The sequence below is a fragment of the Ambystoma mexicanum genome, chromosome 1p (assembly GCF_040938575.1).
Source record: "Ambystoma mexicanum isolate Mex_15411 chromosome 1p, UKY_AmexF1_1, whole genome shotgun sequence".
NCBI classification, from domain to species: domain Eukaryota; kingdom Metazoa; phylum Chordata; class Amphibia; order Caudata; family Ambystomatidae; genus Ambystoma; species Ambystoma mexicanum.
Genome location: NC_090921.1, coordinates 382,631,973 through 382,656,273, shown reverse-complemented (window position 1 = coordinate 382,656,273; position 24,301 = coordinate 382,631,973). Strand labels below are relative to the sequence as shown.

The following is a 24,301-nucleotide window of genomic DNA, read 5'->3' as shown; positions in this document are numbered from 1 at the left end:
CCAAAAAAGTTATATTTTAAACATACATTGCCTGTGTGAAGATTTTAAAGGGGCCTCTGGAAATCTCCAGTGGGAGGTTGTTTGCTGCTTCAGAGCCATCAATTCCAATCATGCGCTGGTTCAGGATAGTTTGGGTTTCAGGGTGGACAGTTTTTGTAAAAAATCATGCGAACAACAGTTTCAAAGGGACGCAGAACTGCAGGAATATGGCTCCTACTGACGGGAAGGTTGAGCACCTCATTCAACTGTCCGACTTTCGGCTTCCCAATTCAAGGTTCTTTTTGGCTGATTTGTGGGGATACAACCAGTTTACTAACTCTTGTCATATATGTGTGGAGAGACCTAAGTAATACACACTGTGGGTATCCCGCATGCAGAGTAAGTGCACTGCAAGAGAACATGCGCACACACCATGAAATGCTTTGCGTGCACGCACGCTCCTCCAGGCAGGGCAGAGCGCAGATGCCAAGTCCATCTCTCACTGAAAGCTCCAATACAGGGGCACAGTGACCAGGATCTCCCCCAGCTCTACACTATAAAATGATGACATACCCAGATCTTCAACATCGAAGAGTGCTCTGGTAGTGAGTGGCACTGAAGAACGGTGGATGGAATTACCTATATGGTACCTACATAAAAGCCCCATCTATTGGCTATGCAAAATACTGGTTTTTAACTTTGCCTGGAGACTCAGGAACATGTTAGCCCTTCAAAATAGAAATGTATTCAGCACAAGAAAGGCCTGAAGGAATGGGTGAGTGTGGTGATGTCTAGAGTGCCCCCTGGGGAATCACCCATTTATTGGAACTGATCTGCACAGACTGATGGACAGGAAGAGTGTAGTATCCCATATGTATCAAGGATGTCTGTGTGAGTGCAGGGGCCTTGCGGAATACTCTCGTGGGGCGTGGAGTGTTGGGGCACCTGGGGGTTCCACAACTGACGGTTGGGAACTTGGAGCTGGGCAGGGAACCAGGGTGGAGGCCTATGACTATCTCTCCTACTTACCACCTATACTATGGAACCTAAGAAGTAAATAAAGCATGTTTCTATTTCTACTTACCTGGGTCAGCCTGGTTCCTGCTCCTTGTGATTACTGGCCCAGGGTTGAGCCTGCAGGAGGCAGGATACATCAAAGAGCACTGGCTGGTCGCTGGGCAGCAAGGTCTTAAGAAGGGCTCTGAACTGCAGCAGATGGACTGCTTCAGAGCGAAGTGGCAGGGGCAGCTGGTTCTACTGCTGAGGGCCCCAGACACCGAAACATCTGCCCCTTTGTCCCCCCCCCCACCCATGGAGGAGCTATTCATTCCGGGGTTAGAGGGCCAGCAGGAGACTGATAGTCTCAGGTGGCATGAGGGAGGGCGAGGTGGAATTTTATATTTATTGGATGGCAATGAACTTTGGTTAGATTTGTAGACCAAAACAAGAGACTTAAGAAGAAGTCATTCCTTAACAAGAGAGATAGGCTGTCAAAGACAGGATGCCTCTTGGAGATCTGAGTTCTGCTGATGGAGGTTGCAAGATACCAGCGAAGAGGGCATGTCTGCAGTCAACGCAGGCAGGGATTCATGAGTGCCTTCCATGGGAGCTGTGATCTTCATTGGGATACATTGGAAGAGGAATTTTCATTTTTTTCTTAGCTGTGAGTGACAGGCCTCTTTGGGTTTGAGGATGTGCGGAAGAGGAGAAAGCCAAAGATTTGGATAGGAGACAGAGAAAGAAAAATAGACAAAGGAAGGAACTGTTAAGGGGAAAGGGATTTTGCCAGGTTCTAATGGCGGCTTTTGAGGGGATTACTTAACATGCTGGCTTGTGAGACAGGTGGGGGATGTGAATGTGGAGTTGGGTGCCATCCGCAAATCATGATCACATGACTGATAATGACCCACACAATCATTTCAGACTGTGGCAGGCTTGCACTTCTGAAAAGCCTGGGGGGTGGCAGAGGTTCCCTAAAATGAGGAACATTGTCGTCAGCAGCATGAACAATGGGACTGACATGATGCCACTGACATGATGGCAGAACTGGCGCAGAGAGTTTGCATTTGCTCGGAACTGTGATGTATAAGTTGGTTAGAGAGATATAGCATTCTGATTTTTGGATGTTTCTTGGGGAGGGGGAGGTGTTCAGCCTTCTGAAAATGCAAACATTACCATAGAGAGCTCCTGGCTGGAAGGCATATACCTCGAAAAGGCCCGTATTTCCTGGCTGGAGTCTTTAACATGTCAAGCATGCAGGGTGCAACCATTCATCCCTTTGAAGACGCCAACATTGCTATAGAGAGCTCCTGGCTGGAAGGAAAATACTTGTGAAAAGCCAGTATGTCATGGGTGGAGTCTGTAACATGTCAAGCACACAGGGTGCAATCATTCATCCTTCTGAGAATGCCAGAATTGCTATTGAGAGCTCCTCGCTTGAAGGTGGAGAGGAAGTGCCAAGTGTCATCCACATTCCAACCACCCCCTTCATAGCACCTGGAACGTTCACGCCAAAATATGTGACATATGAAGAACAGATAAACCAGCAGAGAGCCGCAGTAGAGCTCTGCCCAGTGCCTATCAGAATAACAGCACCTATTAAAGTACTGACACTCAAGCAGACCTTGACAGTAAGGTATCCACTGAGAAATCAATATCTACAGATACAGCAAAAGGACGTTTGTCAGAATGGGATAGCAGAAGAAGCCAAGAAGATACTAAAAGACGTATGGTGACGTCATGAGAGATCGGACTGATGCACATATAGAGTATATAATGACCTAAGAATGCTGATAAAGAGATGAAATGCCATGGATAAGTGACATCTTGGGCCTAATGTGAAACAGTTGATTCCAAGATGAAGAAACTTATGCCATATGCACGAAGAAGACATTAAGTCAGTTTAAACGCGTACATACGCAAGAAATCGCAAGAAGCAAAGAAATCGTGAAGCTTGCTATGCCTAGTAGAAAGTAGATTGCAGCAAGCGCCAACTACATATATCTACCTCAAAAGCACTTTATAGAGGAGTGAAAATCCACTACGCACATGAGCAGAATTGAATAGAGGTTACTTAAGGATTCAAGAGGAGAAGGCGCAGCAAACAAATCAAGAATTAAAGATGGAGAGAAACCCAGCTGAAGGTAACCATGCAAAGGAGCCAAGGTCGTATCAAGCTGGAATAGGCTGGCAATGCCCACAATTAAAGAGAAAAAATAACAGAGTCTCCTGTTCAGCAAGGTCGAGATAAGCTGCAGATGGTAAACAGCTGACAGAATTGAATCAAATACGCAAAATTGCATGACGAAGAGGCTTATTTCACAGTGTCCTAGTCATGTGGCAAGGAAGGCAGAAAGGGATGAGACTCGCACACCTACGCATGGAGCCTTGCCGTACCCATCCTCCTTAACTTTCTCAGACCAAGAGTCAGACTCACGGCCAAACTACAAAGCAGTAATTGACACACGGCCACTGAGGTGATGTATGTGTCACGCCACGTTGGAGACCGGGGTCCGCCGCGCCCGCTCTCCCCGTCACCTCCTGGCGAGTCTACCCGCACTTCCGCGCCTGTGGGCTCGCCAGAGGGAGAGCGTTGGGTGTCGGGGCCGGAGGGCCACGACACATGCGCGGGAGACCTCTGTCTCGGTTCCGCGCATGCGCCGTGGACTGGGCTCGAGTCCTAGGAAGGGCTTGCCTTCCAGGACTCGCTTTGAGTACGCCGGCGCCCGGAGGTGAAGCGCTTGCGTTTCAAGCCTCACGGGCGCCGGCGACCCATAAAAGGAGCCGCAGATCAAGGCAAGCCGCGTCTCAACGCGGTTTGCTTCGTTCCGTGAGCATTCCTACCTGGGCTGCCTGCTACTTACCTGAGCCCACCCTGGGCTGCCTGCAACTTACCTGAGTCCACTCTGGGCTGCCTGCTACTCATCTGAGTTCCTCCCTGGGCCTGCCAGCATACCTTACCTGGGATCCCCCTGGGCCTGCCAGCATACCTTACCTGGGATATCCCTGGACCTGCCAGCATACCTTACCTGGGATCTCCCTGGGCCTGCCAGCATACCTTACCTGGGTTCTCCCTGGGCCTGCCAGCATACCTTACCTGGGTTCTCCCTGGGCCTGCCAGCATACCTTACCTGGGTTCTCCCTGGGCCTGCCAGCATACTTTACCTGGGTTCTCCCTGGGCCTGCCAGCATACTCTACTTGGGTTCCCCTGGCTCTGCCAGCAACTTACCAGACTCAACTCAGGGCCTGTCGACATACTTTTACCTGGATCTCCCTGGGTCTGCCAGCATACACTTACCGGGGTCCCCTGTGATTGCTGCCCTAGGGTTACCTTTCGGTCCCCTTCAGTTTGGTCACCTGTTCCAGCCTGGTTCCTTCCATTCCTGTCCAGCCTTACCCTCTACATCCGTTCCTCTGGACTAAGAATATATCTGCCACGCCGGAATCATTGACCTCCGCTTCAGTTCACGTGCTTTTGGACTTGATTCCATCGGACTCCATCCTTGCCCGTGATCGGCAACAGGACTGCAGCCTCTCCTGTCTGTGCTTGCACAGTCCCTTCGTCACGTTAATCAGGGGAGTGCTTTCCGTGACATTGGGAATCGGCCCATCCTCCACCCAGTATCAGTTTTGGGTGGCGGAGAGGCTGGTCTCTCGTGCCACAAGCTCGTCTTTCGACTGGCTCCAGACTGGCGACCTCGGCAAGATCAAAGACCAAGAAACCAGGTACGCAGCCCTCTCGTGCTTCCCAACTTGACAGTATGGTTGTAACAGAAATTGGAGGGAAGCTGGGGTGCAGACTTACTCCCCGCACCCGGCTAATTATTCTGCATGCTGCTGTGCGCAAGTGGAAAAGTGTGTTTGGGATCGATGCCAATCCAATCATAGTGGACCATGTAATCTAGGGTCCTAAAGAGAGTAGAGCCAATGGGACGTTGTACTTTTAGTGACGTTTACAGTGGCCAGTTTGAAGGAAGGGCTTAGTTGCCCCACCTGACATTATTATCCAATCCCCTCTACCCGTTACCATAAACAGATATAGTACCTATATTAAAAGTTACCTTCCTATAAACAATCAAGTTGCATGTTAGGTTTTTAAAGATTACACGTCAATGATGATGAGTTTTTGGTATAAATGTGTTTTTGCTGATATTAGTTGGAGTTTAAGTGAGAAGGAAAATCGAGCAGTTGCTGCTGTTCATTGAACCCCCCGTTTTCTGTACTTGTCATTAAACGGACTCTCTTTGCCAAACTATTGAGTTATCATTATTATTTGATGCAAGAATATGAATCTGCATCCCCATCTATCTCGAGGGTGCTGCCGCTCATCTTAAAGGGCCGTTTGGAGACCCCCAGTTTTATGGGCTGGCTCGTGTCCATCCGGTTCAAAGGCATATACCTCTGAAAGGCCAGTATTTCCTGGATAGAGTCTGTATTATGTCAAGCATACCGGGTGCAACCATTCATCCTTCTGTGAATGCCAACATTGCTATAGAGAGCTCTTGGCTGGAAGGCAAATACTTCTGAAAGGCCAGTATGTCATGGGTGGAGTCTGTAACATGTCAAGCACACAGGGTGCAACCATTCATCCTTCTGAGAATGCCAGCATTGCTACTGAGAGCTCTTCTCTTTAAGGCCTATATCTCTGAAAGGCAAGCATTTCCTGGGTGGAGTCTGTAGCTTGTCAAGCACACAGGGTGCAACGTGCAACCATTAATCCTTCTGAGAACACCAACATTGCTATTGAGAGCTCCTGGGTGAAAGGTATATGCCTCTGAAAGGGCATATGCCTCTGAAAGGCCATTATTTCCTGGGTGGAGTCTGTAGCATGCCAAGCATGCAGGGTGCAACCGTTGATCCTTCTGAGAATGCAAACATTACCATAGAGAGCTCCTGGCTGGAAGGCATATAGCACTGAAATGCCAATATTTACTTTGTGGAGTCTGTAACATGTCAAGCATGCAGGACACAACCAATTATCCTTCTGAGAACGCCAGCATTGCTACTGAGAGCTCTTGGATGCAAAGCATATATCTCTGAAAGGCCAGTATTTCCTGGGTATAGTCTGTATCATGTAAAGTACACATGATGCAGCCATTCATCCTCCTGAGAAGGCCAGTATTGCTATAGAGAGCTCCTGGCTGAAAGGCATTTACCCCTGAAAGGCCAACATTTCCTTGGTGGAGTCTGTAACAAGTCAAGCATCCAGGGTACTACCATTCATCCTTCTGAGAATGCCAGCATTGCTATTGAAAGCTCATGGATGCAAGGCACATACCTTTGAAAGGCCAGTATTCCCTGGGTAGAGTCTGTAACATGTCAAGCAGGCAGGGTGCTACCATTCATCCTTCTGAGAACGCCAGCGTTGCTATTGAGAGCGCCTGGATGCAAGGCCTACACCCCTGAAAGGCCAGTATTTCCTAGGTAGAGTATGTAACATGTCAGGCACGCAGGATGCAACCATTCATCAACCATTATGCACCCAGCTGCCCTTGGGCTAGGCGCGCTATACAAATAATCAAAAGTCATCCTTCTGAGAATGCTAACATTGCTATAGAGAGCTCCTGGCTCGAAGACACACACTTCTGAAATGCCAGTATTTCCTGGGTAGAGTATGTAAAATGTCAAGCACGCAGGGTGCAACCATTCGACCTTCTGAGAACACTAGCATTGCTATTGAGAGCTCCTTGATGCAAGGTCAATACCTATGAAAAGCCAGTATTTCCTGTGTGGAGTCTGTAACATGTCAAGCATGCAGGACACAACTAATTATCCTTCTGAGAACGCCAGCATTGCTACTGAGAGCTCTTGGATGCAAAGCATATATCTCTGAAAGGCAAGTATTTCCTGGGTATAGTCTGTATCATGTAAAGTACGCATGATGCAGCCATTCATCCTCCTGAGAACGCCAGTATTGCCATAGAGAGCTCCTAGCTGAAAGGCATTTACCCCTGAAAGGCCAGTATTTCCTGGGTGGAGTCTGTAACAAGTCAAGCATGCAGGGTGCTACCATTCATCCTTCTGAGAACGCCAGCGTTGCTATTGAGAGCTACTGGATGCAAGGCCTATACCCCTGAAAGGCCAGTATTTCCTGGGTAGAGTCTGTAACATGTCAAGCACGCAGGGTGCTACCATTCATCCTTTTGAGAACGCCAGCGTTGCTATTAAGAGCTCCTGGATGCAAGGCCTATACCCCTGAAAGGCCAGTATTTCCTGGGTAGAGTCTGTAACATGTCAAGCACGCAGGGTGCAACCATTCATCAACCATTATGCACCCAGTTGCCCTTGGGCTAGGCGCGATATACAAATAAACAAAATTCATCCTTCTGAGAATGCCAACATTGCTATAGAGAGCTCCTGGCTCGAAGACACACACTTCAGAAATGCCAGTATTTCCTGGGTAGAGTATGTAAAATGTCAAGCACGCAGGGTGCAACCATTCGACCTTCTGAAAACGCCAGCATTGCTATAGAGAGCTCCTGGATGCAAGGCCTACACTGCCGAAACGCCAGTATTTCCTGGGTGGAGTCTGTAACATGTCAAGCACGCAGTGTGCAACCACTCATCTTTCTGAGGACGCCAACATTGCTATAGAGAGCTCATGGCTGATATCCACCTCTGAAGGCCAGGTGGGCTGTGGGACAGTTAACTGCATGTACAGCAAGCATTATGCAGCTGCTCAACCACCGAGGCCGACACTAAATAAGGCTTGTCAGTAAAGTAATATTAGTAGAGTTTCTAGGAGACCTGCACCAGAAAAAGGACAATAGAAAACATATCTCTGCAGTAGGGCGCTTTATTATGAAGGAATTCTCTCTGCCAACTGAAAAGTGAATAATTGTTGCTTTTGCCCACTGTGGAAACACTGAAGCATCTGCTTTTGTTCTGTCCAACACTAAATGATGTACGAAGTAAGCAACGTGGTTACTTGCTGTCAGAGTATATGGTTTATGACTCAGAAGTTTGCTGGATTAATTTGATGAACGGCGGAAGACCTCCTATGTTATGCAGTTGTCAAGATTTTTACTAAAATATTTGAGAACACTGCTTGACATCTTTTAATATTTATGATGAAATAGAGTCATTTTTGCTTTCTAGCCTAGAGCCTGATGCAAGCCATTAGAAACGGTTAATCTTGAATAGCCGCAGGCAAAACAGTATTTGACGGTTTCGTTTCACTATCTACAAAACATCCTTTCAGGCACAATGGGTCATAACATTCATCTGAAATTTGGAAAAGGCTTTGGGGGTGCGTTTAACTTTGGGTACCCTGGAAATGCGAGTTTTGCCAAAGATTAGTTTAATAGTGTTGCCTTGCATAGTCCTGATGATGCGAAGAACTAATTAACAACATGGTATCCTCGCGCAGACAATAACTACCATTGAAATCCAAATGTTGACCACAAACACGATTGCACGAGTACCCCAGCCCTGCGGGCGCATGGCCCCACGTCAAGCGACTGCCCACCTGTCCCGCTGCACCCTGGGCATTCTGGGATAGACTACTTACTGCTGAAGCGAGGCTGCTCCTGGAGCCAGGCAGGCTGCTTTGCAGGTCACTTCGGAGGCCGTCTGCCCCCAGGTAGAAAGGCGGTGAGCTCTTTGCAGGCATGGCGCGGGCCATGCTACCATGGGAGACAGCAGGGTAAGCCAGACCTAAGGAAAGGACAGAATAACAGTTGTGAGAGAAGGAAGCAACTGCCCCATAGATACCCTTCACTGCTTCAATTGCATGGCGTCCTCAGCACAATGGAAAGTTAGCGGAAACCCACCTGTAAAAACAGCACTCGACTTGCAGAGACTCTTGTCACAAGGCTTCATTGGGAGGGAAGATTAAGGCTCAAACCGAAGCACTCAATTCTACTGTTCGCTCTTCTAGTGCCAGCCCTCACCCCTACTGCCACTGGTAACAGGAAGCTTACCCTGAAGCCCCACACTCAATCCACTGGCCTGTGCAATCAGTCTCTCACTCCATAACTGCCCTTTTTCCCTCTCTCCCTCTCCCTTTCTCTGTCTTTCTCTCTCTCTCGTTATCTTTTTCCATCTAATAGATTAAGTAAGGTCAGTGTGGACAGGGATCAGGGAATGGTCGGTAAGAGGAGGACACTGCCCGGGAACTGGGTGTTCTCGAAGGCATGAACTTTCAGGAGAGCAACATGGCTCATTGGCATATCAATATGAAGTCCCCCATTTCTCCTTAATATGTAGGGGGACAACTGAGAGCAGTCTCAAGCCCTGCAATGCCATGCACATACTTGCCAACATGACCCATTCCAATCTGTAGGTGCTTAGCCAGTCCTGTTTTTTTTCTTTGCACTCTGGGACTTGTAGTTGCTCTTTTCCCATTATAAAACTCGGACCACAAGTTCCAGAATGCAAAGAAAAAAAACAGGACTGGATACGTACCTACAGCTTGGAACGGGTCATGGTGGCAAGTATGCACAGGTGCTGTTCCCAGTAGGGCCTCCTGGGTCTTTTGCCCATCAATCACAAAATGCCATTTATCAAGCACGGGCCAGGCAATCTAGGCTACTCCTGAAATCCTGGGTCAGTTCCACCAGAAATCTGCTTGAGCGCCTCCGAGAGAAGGCAGCAGCATTTATTTATTTATTTGCACTTATAAAGCACGCAAACAGCCCAGAGGCATCGTGGCCTTGTTACAAGGAAACGGCTTAGTTAAATTAGCACATACAGCATTTTGTGTGGTGACAAGGTCTTGAGATAAACATGCCCTGTCTGTGTGGGTATGAGGCAAGAAGAGGGACAGCAAGTGTGCCAGACTTAGACTTCCAAATAGAATTACTTTTGATAAAATTCCAGGTTTTGCCTGAATATATGTCAAATAAAAAATAAAAAATAAAAAATAAAAAAACAAAAAAAAAATAGAATTACAAAAGGTGGGTGAGCCTGGCATCATGCATGCATAATGCTCTCTGCCCCCTGTGCCAATAACTACCTCCTCTCACAGAGCACACACACCCCCGAAAACAACAAAATGTCCCTGCTCCTTACCATGGCACCTCCATTCACCCAATGCTGGGCCGGCTCCTTAATGATTACAGTTAATAGACTGCCATTCAGTTTTTGCCTCCACATCCTGATTGTTTAGTTTCTCTGTGCCATTACAGGGCAGGAGCAGCCGCATGCAAATCAGTATTGGTTTTTCCACTAATGGGCGTATTCCATCCCTGACCTGCTAGGCCACACCCCTCTGTAGAAGTACAAGCGACCCCCAACATGTTTTTGCTTTCCTCTGCCACAGTACTTAGGTACAGCTTGGTTCTCTAGGGACAGAGAGAGAGGGGCCCATATCTGGGGACACTGAAGAGTCTAATACTTCATGCCAGTTTTAACGGTGCCATGACATTGTTACAGTTAAGCATATTGTTGTGCTAGCTTCCACAACAACCCCCAGAATATGACCATGCCAATTTCACATTCCTTGATACAATTTACGTATAAAGTTCAACAGTGCCATGCCAGTGCTGCTCCAGTTGTTAACATTCTAATTCTAGTTTCAATGTTATCTTCTAGAATGTCGGCGCCAATTAATACTGCATCCAGAACATTGGAGTGTTCCCCAAGCTAAGCATATTGCATTATATTTTCACATTCCCCTCAGAAAATGCAGATGCCACGCAATATTGTCAGGAGTATTTTTTAACTTTGCTACTTTCACATTTTACCAGAATATTCCCATGTCAATTTCACATTACCTCAATAAAAAGGTCCCCAGGTCAGTTTCACATTGCCACTGAAAAATGGGCCATTCCACTTTCAGAAAGGCCCAAACCATGTTCGCATGCTACTTTCAATTGCCAAACAATATTGTCCCATGCCACCTTCACAAAGCCTAGAATGTTGCACCAGGAATGTTGTTTCATGCCACTTTCATGCTTCATTCAGAACTTTGACCCATAAAACTTTAACATTTTCCAAAAACATTGCTTGTGCCACTTTCACATTGATCAAAGAACATTGTAAGTAGAAAATGTCATTTTCAAATTGACCCACACACATTGCGCTATGTACAGGTAGGCTACTACTCATTTGTTAAGAAGCAGGTTGTGCAACAGAATACAACTAAGCTTTGTTGCAAGAACAACCACCCCTTCCCTTCGTTGTCTCGGACTGACTGCCACACTCACTTTCATAATACCATTGTACTCCTCAGCCTTATAGGAGTTCATCACATTCCAAGGCAGGAGATGAAGGAGCGATAAGTTCATGCCACATCTTCACTCAGTACAGCGAACACATTGAGGACATCTCCCTTCTATGAATGGAGACGTTCTGTCACTTATGCAAAAATAAAGCCCAAAAGCAAACAGAACTGGAAAATACAGAGTTAATAGAGCTAATAGGAAACCTCAATGTCACAGAACATATTAAAAAGTGAATGTTTGCCTGAATTCGATCCTTAGTTCTGTAGTGTATGGGTGCTCCAGCAACAGCCTCTCAGTTGTTACCCTCCCTATTTCTCTCCACCTCCCATGAGCACCCTGGACGCGCACACCGCCACGCGTATTTTCATCCAAGGTGAAACCACTTCTAACAGCGCCAGTCCTACTTACATGCTTCTAGTGTCTGTCCTTGGACTCAAGTGCACTTATCATTCTCCCAGTCCCAACAATCTGTGTCAAATACTCCGGGGAACCTTGTATCCATTCCGCATTCCTGACCCTGCCATGGTGCCCATGCCGAGGACAGCATTGAGCATTTGAGTGACCCCAATGGAAGAACGCTGCTTGAAATTCCCTTTCCTGACCTGTCCAGCAACCTGAGCTGGCTTGTTTCCTTGGCAATATGGCCTGTTCATTGTTTCCTCAAACTGATTAACGTCAATGGTGACCCTCATTTGACCTTTCCACTTTCCCTGCCACCCATTGGACCTGCTGCTGACAATGGCATTGCTTTCCCCCCGTGAGGTGGACGGAGCTACATCGTCAGTACCAACTTCGATTGGCCTGACGATGATTCATGGAAATATGCTCTGTGTACAGCGCTTAGGCGTAAGCGCTATATAAATAAGAGACCATTATCATTACTTTGGTCTTAGAATGCGCTGTGTACCTGATTGCATTAGTCATTCTCTTAACTTCAGAATCTCCATTGAATGGACCTGTTAGGGCTCTAAGTGTGCACTCAGGACATGGTTTACTGCCCCACTAACAAATTGTTCTGTATGTGGGTGAAAGCAGCAGAGGGATGTGTTTTGGCCACATTTGAGAGGAGATTAATTGCCCCCCCCATCAGTGTTTGATGCACACCTAATATAGGTCCCCCTAGGCGCTTGCAAGGGCATCATCAGAGACATAGGTTTTTTAAGCACCTCGTCAATATTGCTGCTCATCTTCACACATGCGCTCCCGCAACATCAGTTCAACTCAAGGCCCCCTGAAGTGCCACTTGAGTGCCCTTGGGGGTTCAGAGATCCCTTAGTGTCCTGCAGAAGCATTGGCCATTGCTCTGTCGCCGTTAGGCCGCTGAAGCTTAGAGCAGAGACAGGGGAGCCTGCGATCTGACCTACTTGCACCCCCACACTTAATACTTGGACCAGTGTTCCATTCTTAGAAAGGGGCACCCCATAAATACTATCTGAAATGCTGCACACCTCAAAATCAAGGAAGGGCATTCTGCTCAATTACAGAGTAGTTCAATTCCTGTGGTCTCAATGCCCTCAAGGTCCAAGTTACTATCTATCATTGTTTTGGCATACATTGTGGACAAGAGGCTGCATGTCCTCCTACAGAGATGCTTGCAGTGATGCGCTGGACCAGGTGGAGGCTAATAATCTCCCCGGTTCAAGTACATTCGCTCCCTCTGAGCAGCTGGCCTTGGACAGCCTTTGAGTTATGGCTGGCCACTGTCCTAATCTCTCAGGCCCGTCCCGGATCATGGTTTCCAAAGCATATAACACCTGGTTGTATCATGTAAAACTATCTTCAGAACCACTGGGGAGTCTGACCTTCACTTATCTTAAAAGGAAAATGTATTTATGACAAGAAAATATCAATCACTCATTGAGGATAGTGAAGCAGGTTTGCTGAGGATAGGGAAGCAAGGAGGCTTTATCTTAAATTCATCAAAGCAAGGTTGCTTTATCTGAATTTAGACTAAGAACCCTGCCTACAGGATCCCTGGTTGCTAAATGTAAGAGTGATTACAAAGCTAATTGTAAAAACGGTATGTGTAGTGACATGTGAAGATCTCACACATGTTTCCGTTCTGTCCAATTTATGCTATGTAAGAAATGCGTTGCTATTCCCAGTGTTGAGAACTTCTGATTTAAGAACAGTTTCCCAGGTCTCTGACTTCTGTTATCAATGAGAATGTGAAGCGGTTTTATGAGGGGATATCCCGAATTTGTAAAAGCTGCCTGGAGACTGAGAAGGGTTTTCAAGTTCAATTAGATATTCTGATGATTTTAGGTATTTTAGAATCATTTATGTAATTGCTGGTCAATTTCAGGAGGACTCTGTATTACCATTTGCATTTTTTGATGATATGAATTGTTTTATGATCTATGGGAGTATATCAAATTTTGATTATGTATTATTTTGTGGTGTATTACTCACCAAAATAAATCTTATGCTGATGACTATCCATTCTATTCACCCATTCTGTTGTAAGAGCAGTACATTCATACTATTGTTGCTTACTTTCACAGAAACAATGTATTCCCTGTCAGTGTGGAAAGATGAAGGTTTGGCGGTTGGTCATTGATAATTTGGATACATCAAAAAAAAGCTACTGATCCTGAGTCAAACCCTTGGATGATATGCAGAATTTGTGGGGTGCATTTACAGGCCCTAACAGAAATCCTTCACCTAAAAACCACATTAAACATTGCCACCAGAAACGGCTGTGTTGTTTTCTCCCTGGCACATGTGTGGAAAGCATGTGGACACTGCATCCCGGAAAAAGGCCCTACAATTGTTGTTCCTTTCATCTGAACCATAAAGTTGTGCACTGTATTCAAGATGGCTCTAAATTTGCTGTTCTGTCATCTGAAGATCAAAGTTGTGCATTACATTCAAGACGGCCCTGCGTTTGCTGTTCTTTCATCAGAAATACCAAAAAGTTATGTGCTGCTTGAAAAACAGCCCTGCATTTGTTTTATTCCATCTGAATGCCAAAATGTTAGACAATACATCAGAAAGCAGCATTATCTGACTGTTCATTCACATGGGGGGGCAAGGATTTCACATTACAACCAACACAGCTTATGTTTTCCTTTTCATGTGAACGGCAGCACTCTGAAACACTGCAAATGAAAGAAAAATGCTTAGTTTGTTCTTTTCTCCCGTGTCAAATGAAAGAACAGAGGGTTTCCGCTCTGTATCTATGGATCAACTTTAAATGCAAACCCATTTGAGAAGGACAAATTAAAAAGTTTCCCATGTCTTACAGAACCACATTTATCACTTTAGATGAAATACGGCTGCACGGGGGAAAGAGCATGAGAAAAAATGATGTTTAAAAGCCAAATGTGAAACAGTAACTTTTGCTTGCACCGAAATGTCAGTGTGTGGGTGGGGGTTGGCTACACATGTACAGTATGTTCTCCCCCACAAGGCTTCAAGTACCATCAGACTCAGAATACCAGTAAAACCAGTTCTGGGCTCTATTGGAAGCCTGGTCTCGGCCTGGAAGTCACACTCATAAGTGAACTATTCGGCAATGAAGTATGAGGTGGCTGAAGTCGTGATAATTACCTGTTCTGCCACACTAGCAAGCAGTCTTAGCAGAAGGGACAAAGAATGCAAGTGTGGCCAGTGTTTGACCAAGAAGTGCAAGTTCTTCCAGCACAAACTTTAAAAGGACAAACTTCAAAGGTACAATAAAAGTCTTTTGTTGCAAGCTGAGCCAGGGGGAGACATTTGGCTGTGGGGGTTGAAGCACCACCTTCCCATATGTGGCCGATGCTCCAAATTGATATTAAAGATGTATGCAGTTTAGGCATTTTTCACCAGCACTCAGAATAAGAAATAATATTGCTTTATGATATTTTTTCATGTGATTTCCAGCCAGATTTTCAGAGACTGAGTACATGTTTCTAGGACTTTGTGAACTTAAATGGTCAGTCAAGACTAGTTTCTGGCTGATTTTAAAATGGGACAACTTTGCCAGTTGGTGGGAAGATGGAGATGTACATTATGAATATGATTAAATATTTGCAGAGTGATAACTATTATAGATTCTATGAAAATGACCAAAAGGTGCCAAGGGGCCACGCTACGTCGCACAAGGTCGGCAATCAGCTTGTATAACTCCCCATGACCCCCTGAAACCACCTATCTATTTCTTATGGCGTTGTCTAATATAAATTGGAAGTTATGATACATAACTCAGTTTTGCTAGAAAGTTGGCCAAGAGAACAAAGAACTGTCATAAATGTCAAATAGAGATGGTGATGCCTCCCCTTGAACCAATGACACCAGAGGGTGGGGAAAGGAATGGTAGGTTGTCCTATCCCAGGGTAGGAGTAATTCTAGGGTACGTCCCCCTGATTGTAAAATAAATGATGTCATTTGGGCTATATAAGAGGGGAATGGATTAGACACAAGGGATCATATCCACACACACACAAGATTACGGGGAGACAGGGGGAGGACGGAGAGGAGGCAGCTGATCCCATCCAAGAGAGTGCAGAGACCAGACCCTTGCCTAGCTGATCCCATCCAAGAGAGTGCAGAGACTAGACCCTTGCCTAGCTTTCCAGAGAGCCCTGTGATTCAGCCTGGCTGTTCAGAATTCAATCCAGGAGAGTGCAGAGACCAGACCCCTTGCCTAGCTGTCCTGAGGGTCCTGAGATCCCACTCACTTTCCAGAATCCCATACGAAGGCTTACTTTGTCAGTAGCAAACAACCCCAGTCCCAAATTGCATACCCCTCTCTTTGTAACATCACTCCCATAAGGAATCCTATTAAAATCCGATTGAAAGTCCCAAATTGCCAGTATGATTTATTCACCTTTCCATAAAAGAATCTGTATTAGCCTGTGTATGTTAACAGATTCCTTTGATACATCTTTTAGTTGTCTGTATAAGTCCTCAGTCTAATTTTGAAGTAAATCAATGAATTCCCCTATAAGGAAATTCACGGTGCGAACTGGTTCAAATTTGAAATTAACCCCCTTGTGTCCAGTGTCTTTCTTTAATAACTATAGTATTTAAAATATAGTCAATAGAATTGGTCATTGTCACTGAAAACCGAATTTGCCCGTGCCTTGTGTGCATTACCCACGAATTCCAATGTGCATCTGCATTGAAAACCCAAAACTGTAGTCCCATTGAGAGCAATTCCTTTCTGTTAGAATACGACCTGTTATGTACCTCTCTTTTTGTCCTTGAAAACCGATTTCCGATTTTGACAGCTAACCCCTTTCCTTTACTGCCTGATCGCAAATCCAGTGTAAAGCGCATTTCCATTCTGCCGCGTGGGTTTTTCTTTTGTATTTACTTTGTTCCCCAAAATTGATTTTTCTACCTTATTTTCACGTTGCCCTGGTGTGCTTAGTAGTAGTCTTTTTTTGTCCTGCGCTCTTGGATAACTGACCTGAGGCAAAAAGCGGTACTATGGTGCGGTTGAACGTGTTTTTTTTTGCCTTTGTGCCTCATTGCTGACATCTACTCTCCTTTTCCAACAGATACAGTGAGGGGTTTTCTATCCCTCCGACCCCCACACTCTGGCAGTGAAAATCCATCCAATACCCTCCCAATTGCCAGGTCAGTTATCCAGGAGTACAGGACAAAAATGTCAAGACTTACATGCTGTAGAGAACTGATTTAAGTTCAGTAGTGCAAGCACCAAGATACCTCTTCAGAAGTGGACGACGCACTTTATAAGTACCATTCATATACTATACCATGATGTCTAAGTACTTTAAGTATAATTTGCATCAGTTAAGTTTGGGTTAGAATATACTTAGTGGGCATTCGTTGTGCCTAATTTGTTTCAAACTCTTGAAAGAGTTTTATTTTAAGGGTATCTGAAATAAATTCTCTAAGAGATCACTTACAGGCACTGCCTTCAATTTCTTCCAGCAAATTTAAAATGTGAATGTTAATCAGTCAGTTTGGATTGTTTTATTCCGTTAATACTTTTTCACATGATACATTAGTGCTATATTTGACTTTATTACCTCTAATGCATTTTTGCTTACTCTTATTTTTATTTTTGATTCATACCTACATTCTAGCAAGTGTTGCCGGATAAGAACTAATCTGGTCAATAGTAAATCTTGCTGCATTAACCTTCTTTAATGATGAGCCCAAAGGGCCGTCTAGATGTTTGGATTTATATAGAGATAGTGAGTTCACTAGTTTACTTTTGTTTTTTTTTGTTTAATTTTTGTATCGGCATTTGTGCCAGTAATTTTTAAATTAGTGAGCTAGAATGTTGACATTTAGATAAAAGTGAGATATTTTTGATCTCCCACACGATGCAGCACTTGTCCCATTTAGTGACTATGGTGTTATGCTAATATGGCAGCTGCTTTGGTAGATTTTTTGTGAGCCTGCAACTTCCCGTTTCATGGTTTCCCGGCACCGCCACACAAAACTGAGCAAAAACTGATCAGTCACCTGCATAACAATGATGCAGCAAGAGTTTTGCTATGACTCGCTTCAGCTTATTAGAGAAAACCTTACTGCACTACAGGGGGAGACGAAACAGCTCTGTGTAATGTGTGGTGAAACCGCTACATCAAATGCCATCTGGAGTGTGGAATTTGAGGTAGTTCACCAAATTGACCGATGCCACAATTGTATATAAAAGTAGATGCATTTACAGCACTTAGTGCAGGCAATATGAGCATCCTTGTTGACCTGACAAAATTATGTGAGTTTTCAACCATTGTGTTTGCTCTGTTATTAGCACTTTACGGCTCTAGCTGGCAATGCTGATGTTATGGAATAAAGTACTTTAGCCAACACAGATTTGTGGGTGAAAGATCTCAATTGAGATAATAATAATAATAATAATAATAATAATAGTTCTTCTTCATCCACCTCACCATATCCAAAATGGAAGGCAGTGATTTGCTTTCTGTTGTCTAAGCATCCTCATCAAGGGATGTGCTACAGAGCTTGAAATGTGAGTGGTTATCTTGTTTAGCATGATGAAATGTACACCACAGATTCCATGGGCCTGATTCACCAGGATCTACACTGGAGCGAACAAAAGGGACAGCTAAAAAAAAACCCTGATCACATGAGGAGATTCCCTGAGGATCTGAGACTCCCTTATACCTGACTTACAGAGGCCGTGATTCATGGAATTATTTGCCCGTAAAACACACATTTGCGCGCCATTCTGCCCGAAAATCCCCATACCTCAAACAGGGATTTTCGGCCAGAATTGCACGCAAATGTGCGTTTTACGCGCAAATAATTCCATGAATCAGGGGGAAAGTCTAAAACAAGGGAAAAATGTTGATGCCTTAAACATCTATGAGAGGCTGACATGCAAATGCGTTTTACAAAGATTTGCTGATGGGCATCTCAGAGATGCTGAAGTGCACAGGGACATGCCGAGGTGCTCACGGACATCTCCTGATTGGCTGCAGTTTCAGGCTTTGTGAATCAGGTATAAAGTGCACAGGTGGTCACGGGCGTGGGCATCTCCTGATTGGCTGCAGTTTCAGGCTTTGTGAATCAGGTGTAAAGTGCACAGTGTCATGCCGAGATGCCCACGGGCATCCCCTGATTGGCTGCAGTTTCAGGCTTTGTGAATCAGGTGTAAAGTGCACAGGGACATGCCGAGATGCTCACGGGCATCCCCTGATTGGCTGCAGTTTCAGGCTTTGTGAATCAGGTGTAAAGTGCACAGGGACATGCCGAGATGCTCACGGGCATCCCCTGATTGGCTGCAGTTTCAGGCTTTGTGAATCAGGTGTAAAGTGCACAGGGACATGCCGAGATGCTCACGGGCATCCCCTGATTGGCTGCAGTTTCAGGCTTTGTGAATCAGGTGTAAAGTGCACAGGGACATGCCGAGATGCTCACGGGCATCCCCTGATTGGCTGCAGTTTCAGGCTTTGTGAATCAGGTGTAAAGTGCACAGGGACATGCCGAGATGGTCACGGGCATCCCCTGATTGGCTGCAGTTTCAGGCTTTGTGAATCAGGTGTAAAGTGCACAGGGACATGCCGAGATGGTCACGGGCATCTCCTGATTGGCTGCAGTTTCAGGCTTTGTGAATCAGGTATAAAGTGCACAGGGACATGCCGAGATGGTCACGGGCATCTCCTGATTGGCTGCAGTATCAGGCTTTGTGAATCAGGTATAAAGTGCACAGGGACATGCCGAGATGGTCACGGGCATCTCCTGATTGGCTGCAGTTTCAGGCTTTGTGAATCAGGTATAAAGTGCACAGGGACATGCCGAGATGGTCACGGGCATCTCCTGCTTGGCTGCAGTTTCAGGATTTGTGAATCAGGTATAAAGTGCACAGGGACATGCCGAGATGCTCACAGGCATCTCCTGATTGGCTGCACTTTCAGGCTTTGTGAATAAGGTATAAAGTGCACAGTGACATGCCGAGATGCTCACATGCATCTCCTGATTGGCTGCACTTTTAGTTTTTGTGAATCAGGTTTAAGGTAACAGGTGCAAATGTAGGATGCCCACGAAATCTCCCAATGTTGGCAAGTGTTTTTAATGCTGGCCCCGGATCATTTTGAAAACATGTGAAATGAACTCGATTTATAGAGAACATTATGGATTTCTGCACATCTGAGGTTTATTTAAAAAATGGTTGCAGAACGTTGAAAGATCGTGCCTTTCAAATTCAACCAAAAAACTGGCAGTTGAAAACAAGTTGAAATGCTCTGCTCAGAGTCTCCAAGCAGCAGCAAATCATTAATGATGTCTGAATAATTGGGCGGAGTGACCGGGTGGATCACAGAAACCTTGCCATGGCCTGGGTGATGGTCCTGCTGGGGGCTCGCTTGCATTTGTATGCGTTAATCACTATGTGAAATTGGTATTTAATAGGCAATGGGCAGGGAAAATAAAAATGTGAATCGAAAAGAATGGGGAGTTTGATTTGCAACGTACATTAACATTTCAGGGTACAGTTGCCCCATGGCTTCAGAGTCCACTTCATGGCTCTTAACTTTTGGGGCTGCCAGCTTCTGTTTTAAGCCCATCCTTCCGTTGGTAAAATTGGAATCTCTAAATTGTAATTGGTTATTTATAACACACCCAGAGGTTTCTAAGCGCGGACCCGGGGATGTCATCTTGCTTCCAAGGTGAGCGTGTTGCCCCTGAGCTATCCTCCCGAGACTAGGCGAGGACTGCTAAAGGTCGTCTGATGACACAGGGCCAGTTTGCAACTCTGAGAGGGAGGTAGGGGGAGGCAAACACGGTAATGCTCGAACCAATGGGATGTTCGTGAGTGCCACATCATGGAACTGGGTGGAGTAAAAAGTCTGGTGGGGTTTTTCTTGCCTTCATCTTCTCTGAGTACTTCAAGGTGCATGCACAGACCTTAGGCCTGCTTGCACCGTTCAGTTTTATTAATTCCAACATAAAAACCAAACAGTGAACAAGTGATGCATTCCAATTCTCATGTACAGTTTCTTATTGTGTCCACCGGCCCCCGTTAACCCCTACCCTATCCTGAGCCTACCCCACATCACCACCTCCCTCCACCATTTCTGAGGGCTCCCCCCCTCCGTTCCCCCTGAAGAACCGTTGTTCTCCAGGCCTGCCTGGTCAGACACAGACAGTGTAGCTACTAAGTGCCTCCAGGCTATCAATGCCTCCACTTCTTCATCTCCACCCCTGTTTATTGCGTCACTCCACACCACAGTTTCCGCATCCGCCCACTTCCGGAGATCATGCCTCCAGGCTTCCACTTTCGGCCTATTACTTGCTTTCCAGCTCATACCTATTCTGCGCTTAGCAAGTATATAAGCAAGGTCTTTGAGTTTACTTACATGTTTTAATTTACGCGGCCTAGGGATCCCCCCTACCATGCACGCCTACATAGATCCTACATCCAGACTTATTTCTTTTGCCACCAGGAGGTGGGCTACCTCGCCCTAGAATCTCCTTATTTCCGGGCATGCCCAGAACCTATGAACCAGTCCCGCTTTCTCCTCCCCACATTTAGGACATACTTGTGTTCCCGCATCCGTAAACTTAGATATCGTCTGAGGAGTCATATATGCTCTATGGGTAATATATAACTGGATTTGTTGCAACCTCACGCTCCTGGACACTCTTTTGTGGTATCCCTGTACCCGTGCCCACAACCCATCTTCCATAGTTTCTCCAGCTTCCTCCTCCCAATCTCGTCTCAACTGGACCCCCTCCTTCCCCACCCTCGACATCAGCAGTTCATATTTTCGGGAGACCTCATGGCCTCCTTCTGACACGTCATAAAACATTTTTATGGCCGTATCGGGCTGTCTAGCCAGCACTGTTTCCGGCCATGTGTCTTTTATCTTCTGCACCAGTCTAGTATAAGTAATGTACTGCCCTCGGGGTAAACCGGTGTCTTCCACCAGCATGTCGAACTCCACGACCTTCCCATCCTGACATACATCCCCCATCGCTGCAATACCGATCAGTTCCCAATGCTTCCTGACTGTCTTCCTCAATTGCTCATCCACCAAACTCAGCACCATCAGCGGCATCTGTGGGGAACACGGGAACAGGTTCTCCATGACCCGACAGGCCCTCCATCACATTTTCCATCCCAAATCTAAAATTCTTGTCCCCCCTCCTTGTTGCGATATTGGCAACCATATCCAATCATTCAGGAAGAACGGGGCACACTCAGCTTTCAGCAATCTGGACTTTGGTATGGGGTCTTTCGATAACCAACTTGCCACATATTGTAGTTGGCTGGCCAGATAGTATATCTCGAAATTGGGCAGTTTAATGCCCCCCTGTTTATAAGTGTTTTGCAGTTTCCATAATGCTAACCTATTTCTAGAATTCTGCGATATGAACCCCCTACACATACTCTGAATTTTGACAAAGAATCGCTTGGGTATCATGTATGGTATGTTCGCGAAGTAGTGCAAAAGCCTAGGCAGTACCACCATCTTTAACAGTGCCACCCTCCCCATCATGGTCAAAGGGAGCTTACCCAGAACCTCATGCTATTTTCAATTTTAGCCACCGCCGTCTCTGTGTTTTGTTTGTGTTCGACCTCAACACTATGATATACATCTACACCCAAGTATCTAAAAGTCTCTGTCTCCCAGTGTATTTGTAATACCGGAAGTTTATCCCGTGGTATCCCATTGTATCTACCAAGTCGAAATATGCATGATTTTTTGGGGTTCATTATTATGCCCGATAGCGCAGCATATCATACCATTACCTCCAAAATATATTTTAGGTTCTCCTCAGGGTATCTCAGGTATAGCAGCATATCATTGGCGTACATCAATATCAGTTTGTTTCAATTCCCACTTCCCCATATGCCTACCTCAAGTATATCGCCAGAGGTTCAAGTGCTAGGATAAAAAGCATTGGGGACCATGGGCATCCCTGTCTTGTGCCCCTACTAAGTTGCCATCATTCTGAGATGGTCGCTCGCGTCCTGACTCGAACCAGTGGTTTACTGTACAGCAGCTGGACCCACTTCAAGTATGTGGGTCCAACCCCATATTCTTTCAAGACAGCCATCAACCAAGGCCATTTGACTGAGTCAAAGGCTTTCACAGCATCTAATGAAATTAATGCAACCTCTTGGGAGTCCCCTCCTGTCTGTTCTATGACATGGTGGAGCCTCCTAAGGTTGTCAGAAATGCTTCTGCGCGGAACATATCCGGTCTTGTCAGGGTGTATGAGTTTATTTATAACCAGTCTCAGCCTATTTGCCAACACTGCCGTACGTATCTTACTATCTTACTATCTTGGTTGAGCATGGATAGTGGTCTATATGACCCACATTCCGTGCTCGGTTTATTGGGTTTAAAGAGCAGGATGATGATTGCCTCCCCAAGCGACTCCGGCAGCTTACCCATATCCAATGCCTCATTTAGCATTGCTAGTATCGGGGAAGCACCTCTGCCCTGTATGTTTTGTAGAACTCGCTGGGGAGTCCATCGGCCCCCAGAGCCTTACCAGTGGGTAGTTGCTTAATCACTTCTTCCAGCTCTTCCAGAGTAATTGGAGCTTCTAAATTCTCCCTCTCAGCTGACTCCAGTTTGGGAAGGTTAATAACTGCCAATGTTTCCATCATCTCAATCTCCTCTCCCTCAGTAGCGTCCATATATAATCGCTGGTAGTACTCCAAGAAGCATTTGTTCACACCTTCCTGGGTATCTAGTATTTGTCCATCCATCCGCTGCACCTCTCTAATTGTTTGTCTGGCGCACTCATTCTTATACAGTCAGGCCAATAATCTGCCTGGTTTATCTCCCTCTGCCTGTTGCCTTTCAACATATTTTTTGTAGGTTAGGTTGCATAATCTCTCACAGTGATCCGTGCAATCTTGTTGTTGTTGCCGTATGATCCCAGCCTCCTCTGGGCTATGTCTACCTACCTGCATTATTGTCTCTAATCTTCTTTCTGACTCGTGCAACATTTGCGTTATTCCGCCTTGTAGGCCTTTAGATTTAGATATTGCTGCCCCTCTCACTACCACCTTGAACACCTCCCATAGTGTACCGGGCGATTCTATACTCCCGGTGTTGTGTTCGAAATATTCCCTTATTTCCTTCCTCAGATCCTCCCTGAACACTGTGTCTTTTAGCGCTTCAGCTCTAAGCCTCCATGTCTGGATTCTCGCTCTAGGCGACGAGTACTGCCATGTTATAATAAATGGCGCGTGGTCTGAAAGGACCCTCGCCCTGTATTCCGACTTCACTAGTTCTCCCGACAAATATGTAGTGCAGCCGAGTGTGCAGGTTTTGTGGGGCAGTGTAGTGGGAGTACTCCCTGTCTCGTGGGTGGTGCATTCTCCATATGGCCACTAATTGAAATTCTCTTATTAGGGTCATCAAAGCCTTAGCTACTGAGGTAGGCCTCCCAACACTCCCATCTGATCTATCGAGCTTGGGATCCAGCATACAACTGAAGTCCCCTCCCCATATAACTGCCCCCCGATATACGGACTGATCTTACTATATAGGACTTTGAAATATCTGGTGGCATCCTGTTTCGGGGCGTACATGTTAATGATGCTCAACTCCCTATTTTTAACTAGCTCTCTTATTAACACCATCCTTCCATCTGGCTCTATAGTAGATTGCAGTAGCTTGAAGGGGACATGCGGTGCAATCCACCTAATAACCCTTCTGGCGTATGCCGAATATGCTGTTCCTCTGGTTGTCCCTATCCATTTCCTCCC

At 45.8% G+C, this 24,301-nt stretch overlaps 1 protein-coding gene across 3 annotated transcripts in view; it reads right to left on the bottom strand.

Moving 5' to 3' along the window:
- Window positions 1-24,301, bottom strand: part of MEF2B (myocyte enhancer factor 2B) — a 533,283-nt gene that overhangs the window by 28,587 nt on the left and 480,395 nt on the right. For all 3 annotated transcript variants that reach the window (XM_069649127.1, XM_069649129.1, XM_069649128.1), the window contains exon 7: window positions 8,490-8,635. In XM_069649127.1, the coding sequence (XP_069505228.1) occupies window positions 8,490-8,635 (146 nt within the window). The remainder of the gene's footprint in view (window positions 1-8,489; window positions 8,636-24,301) is intronic.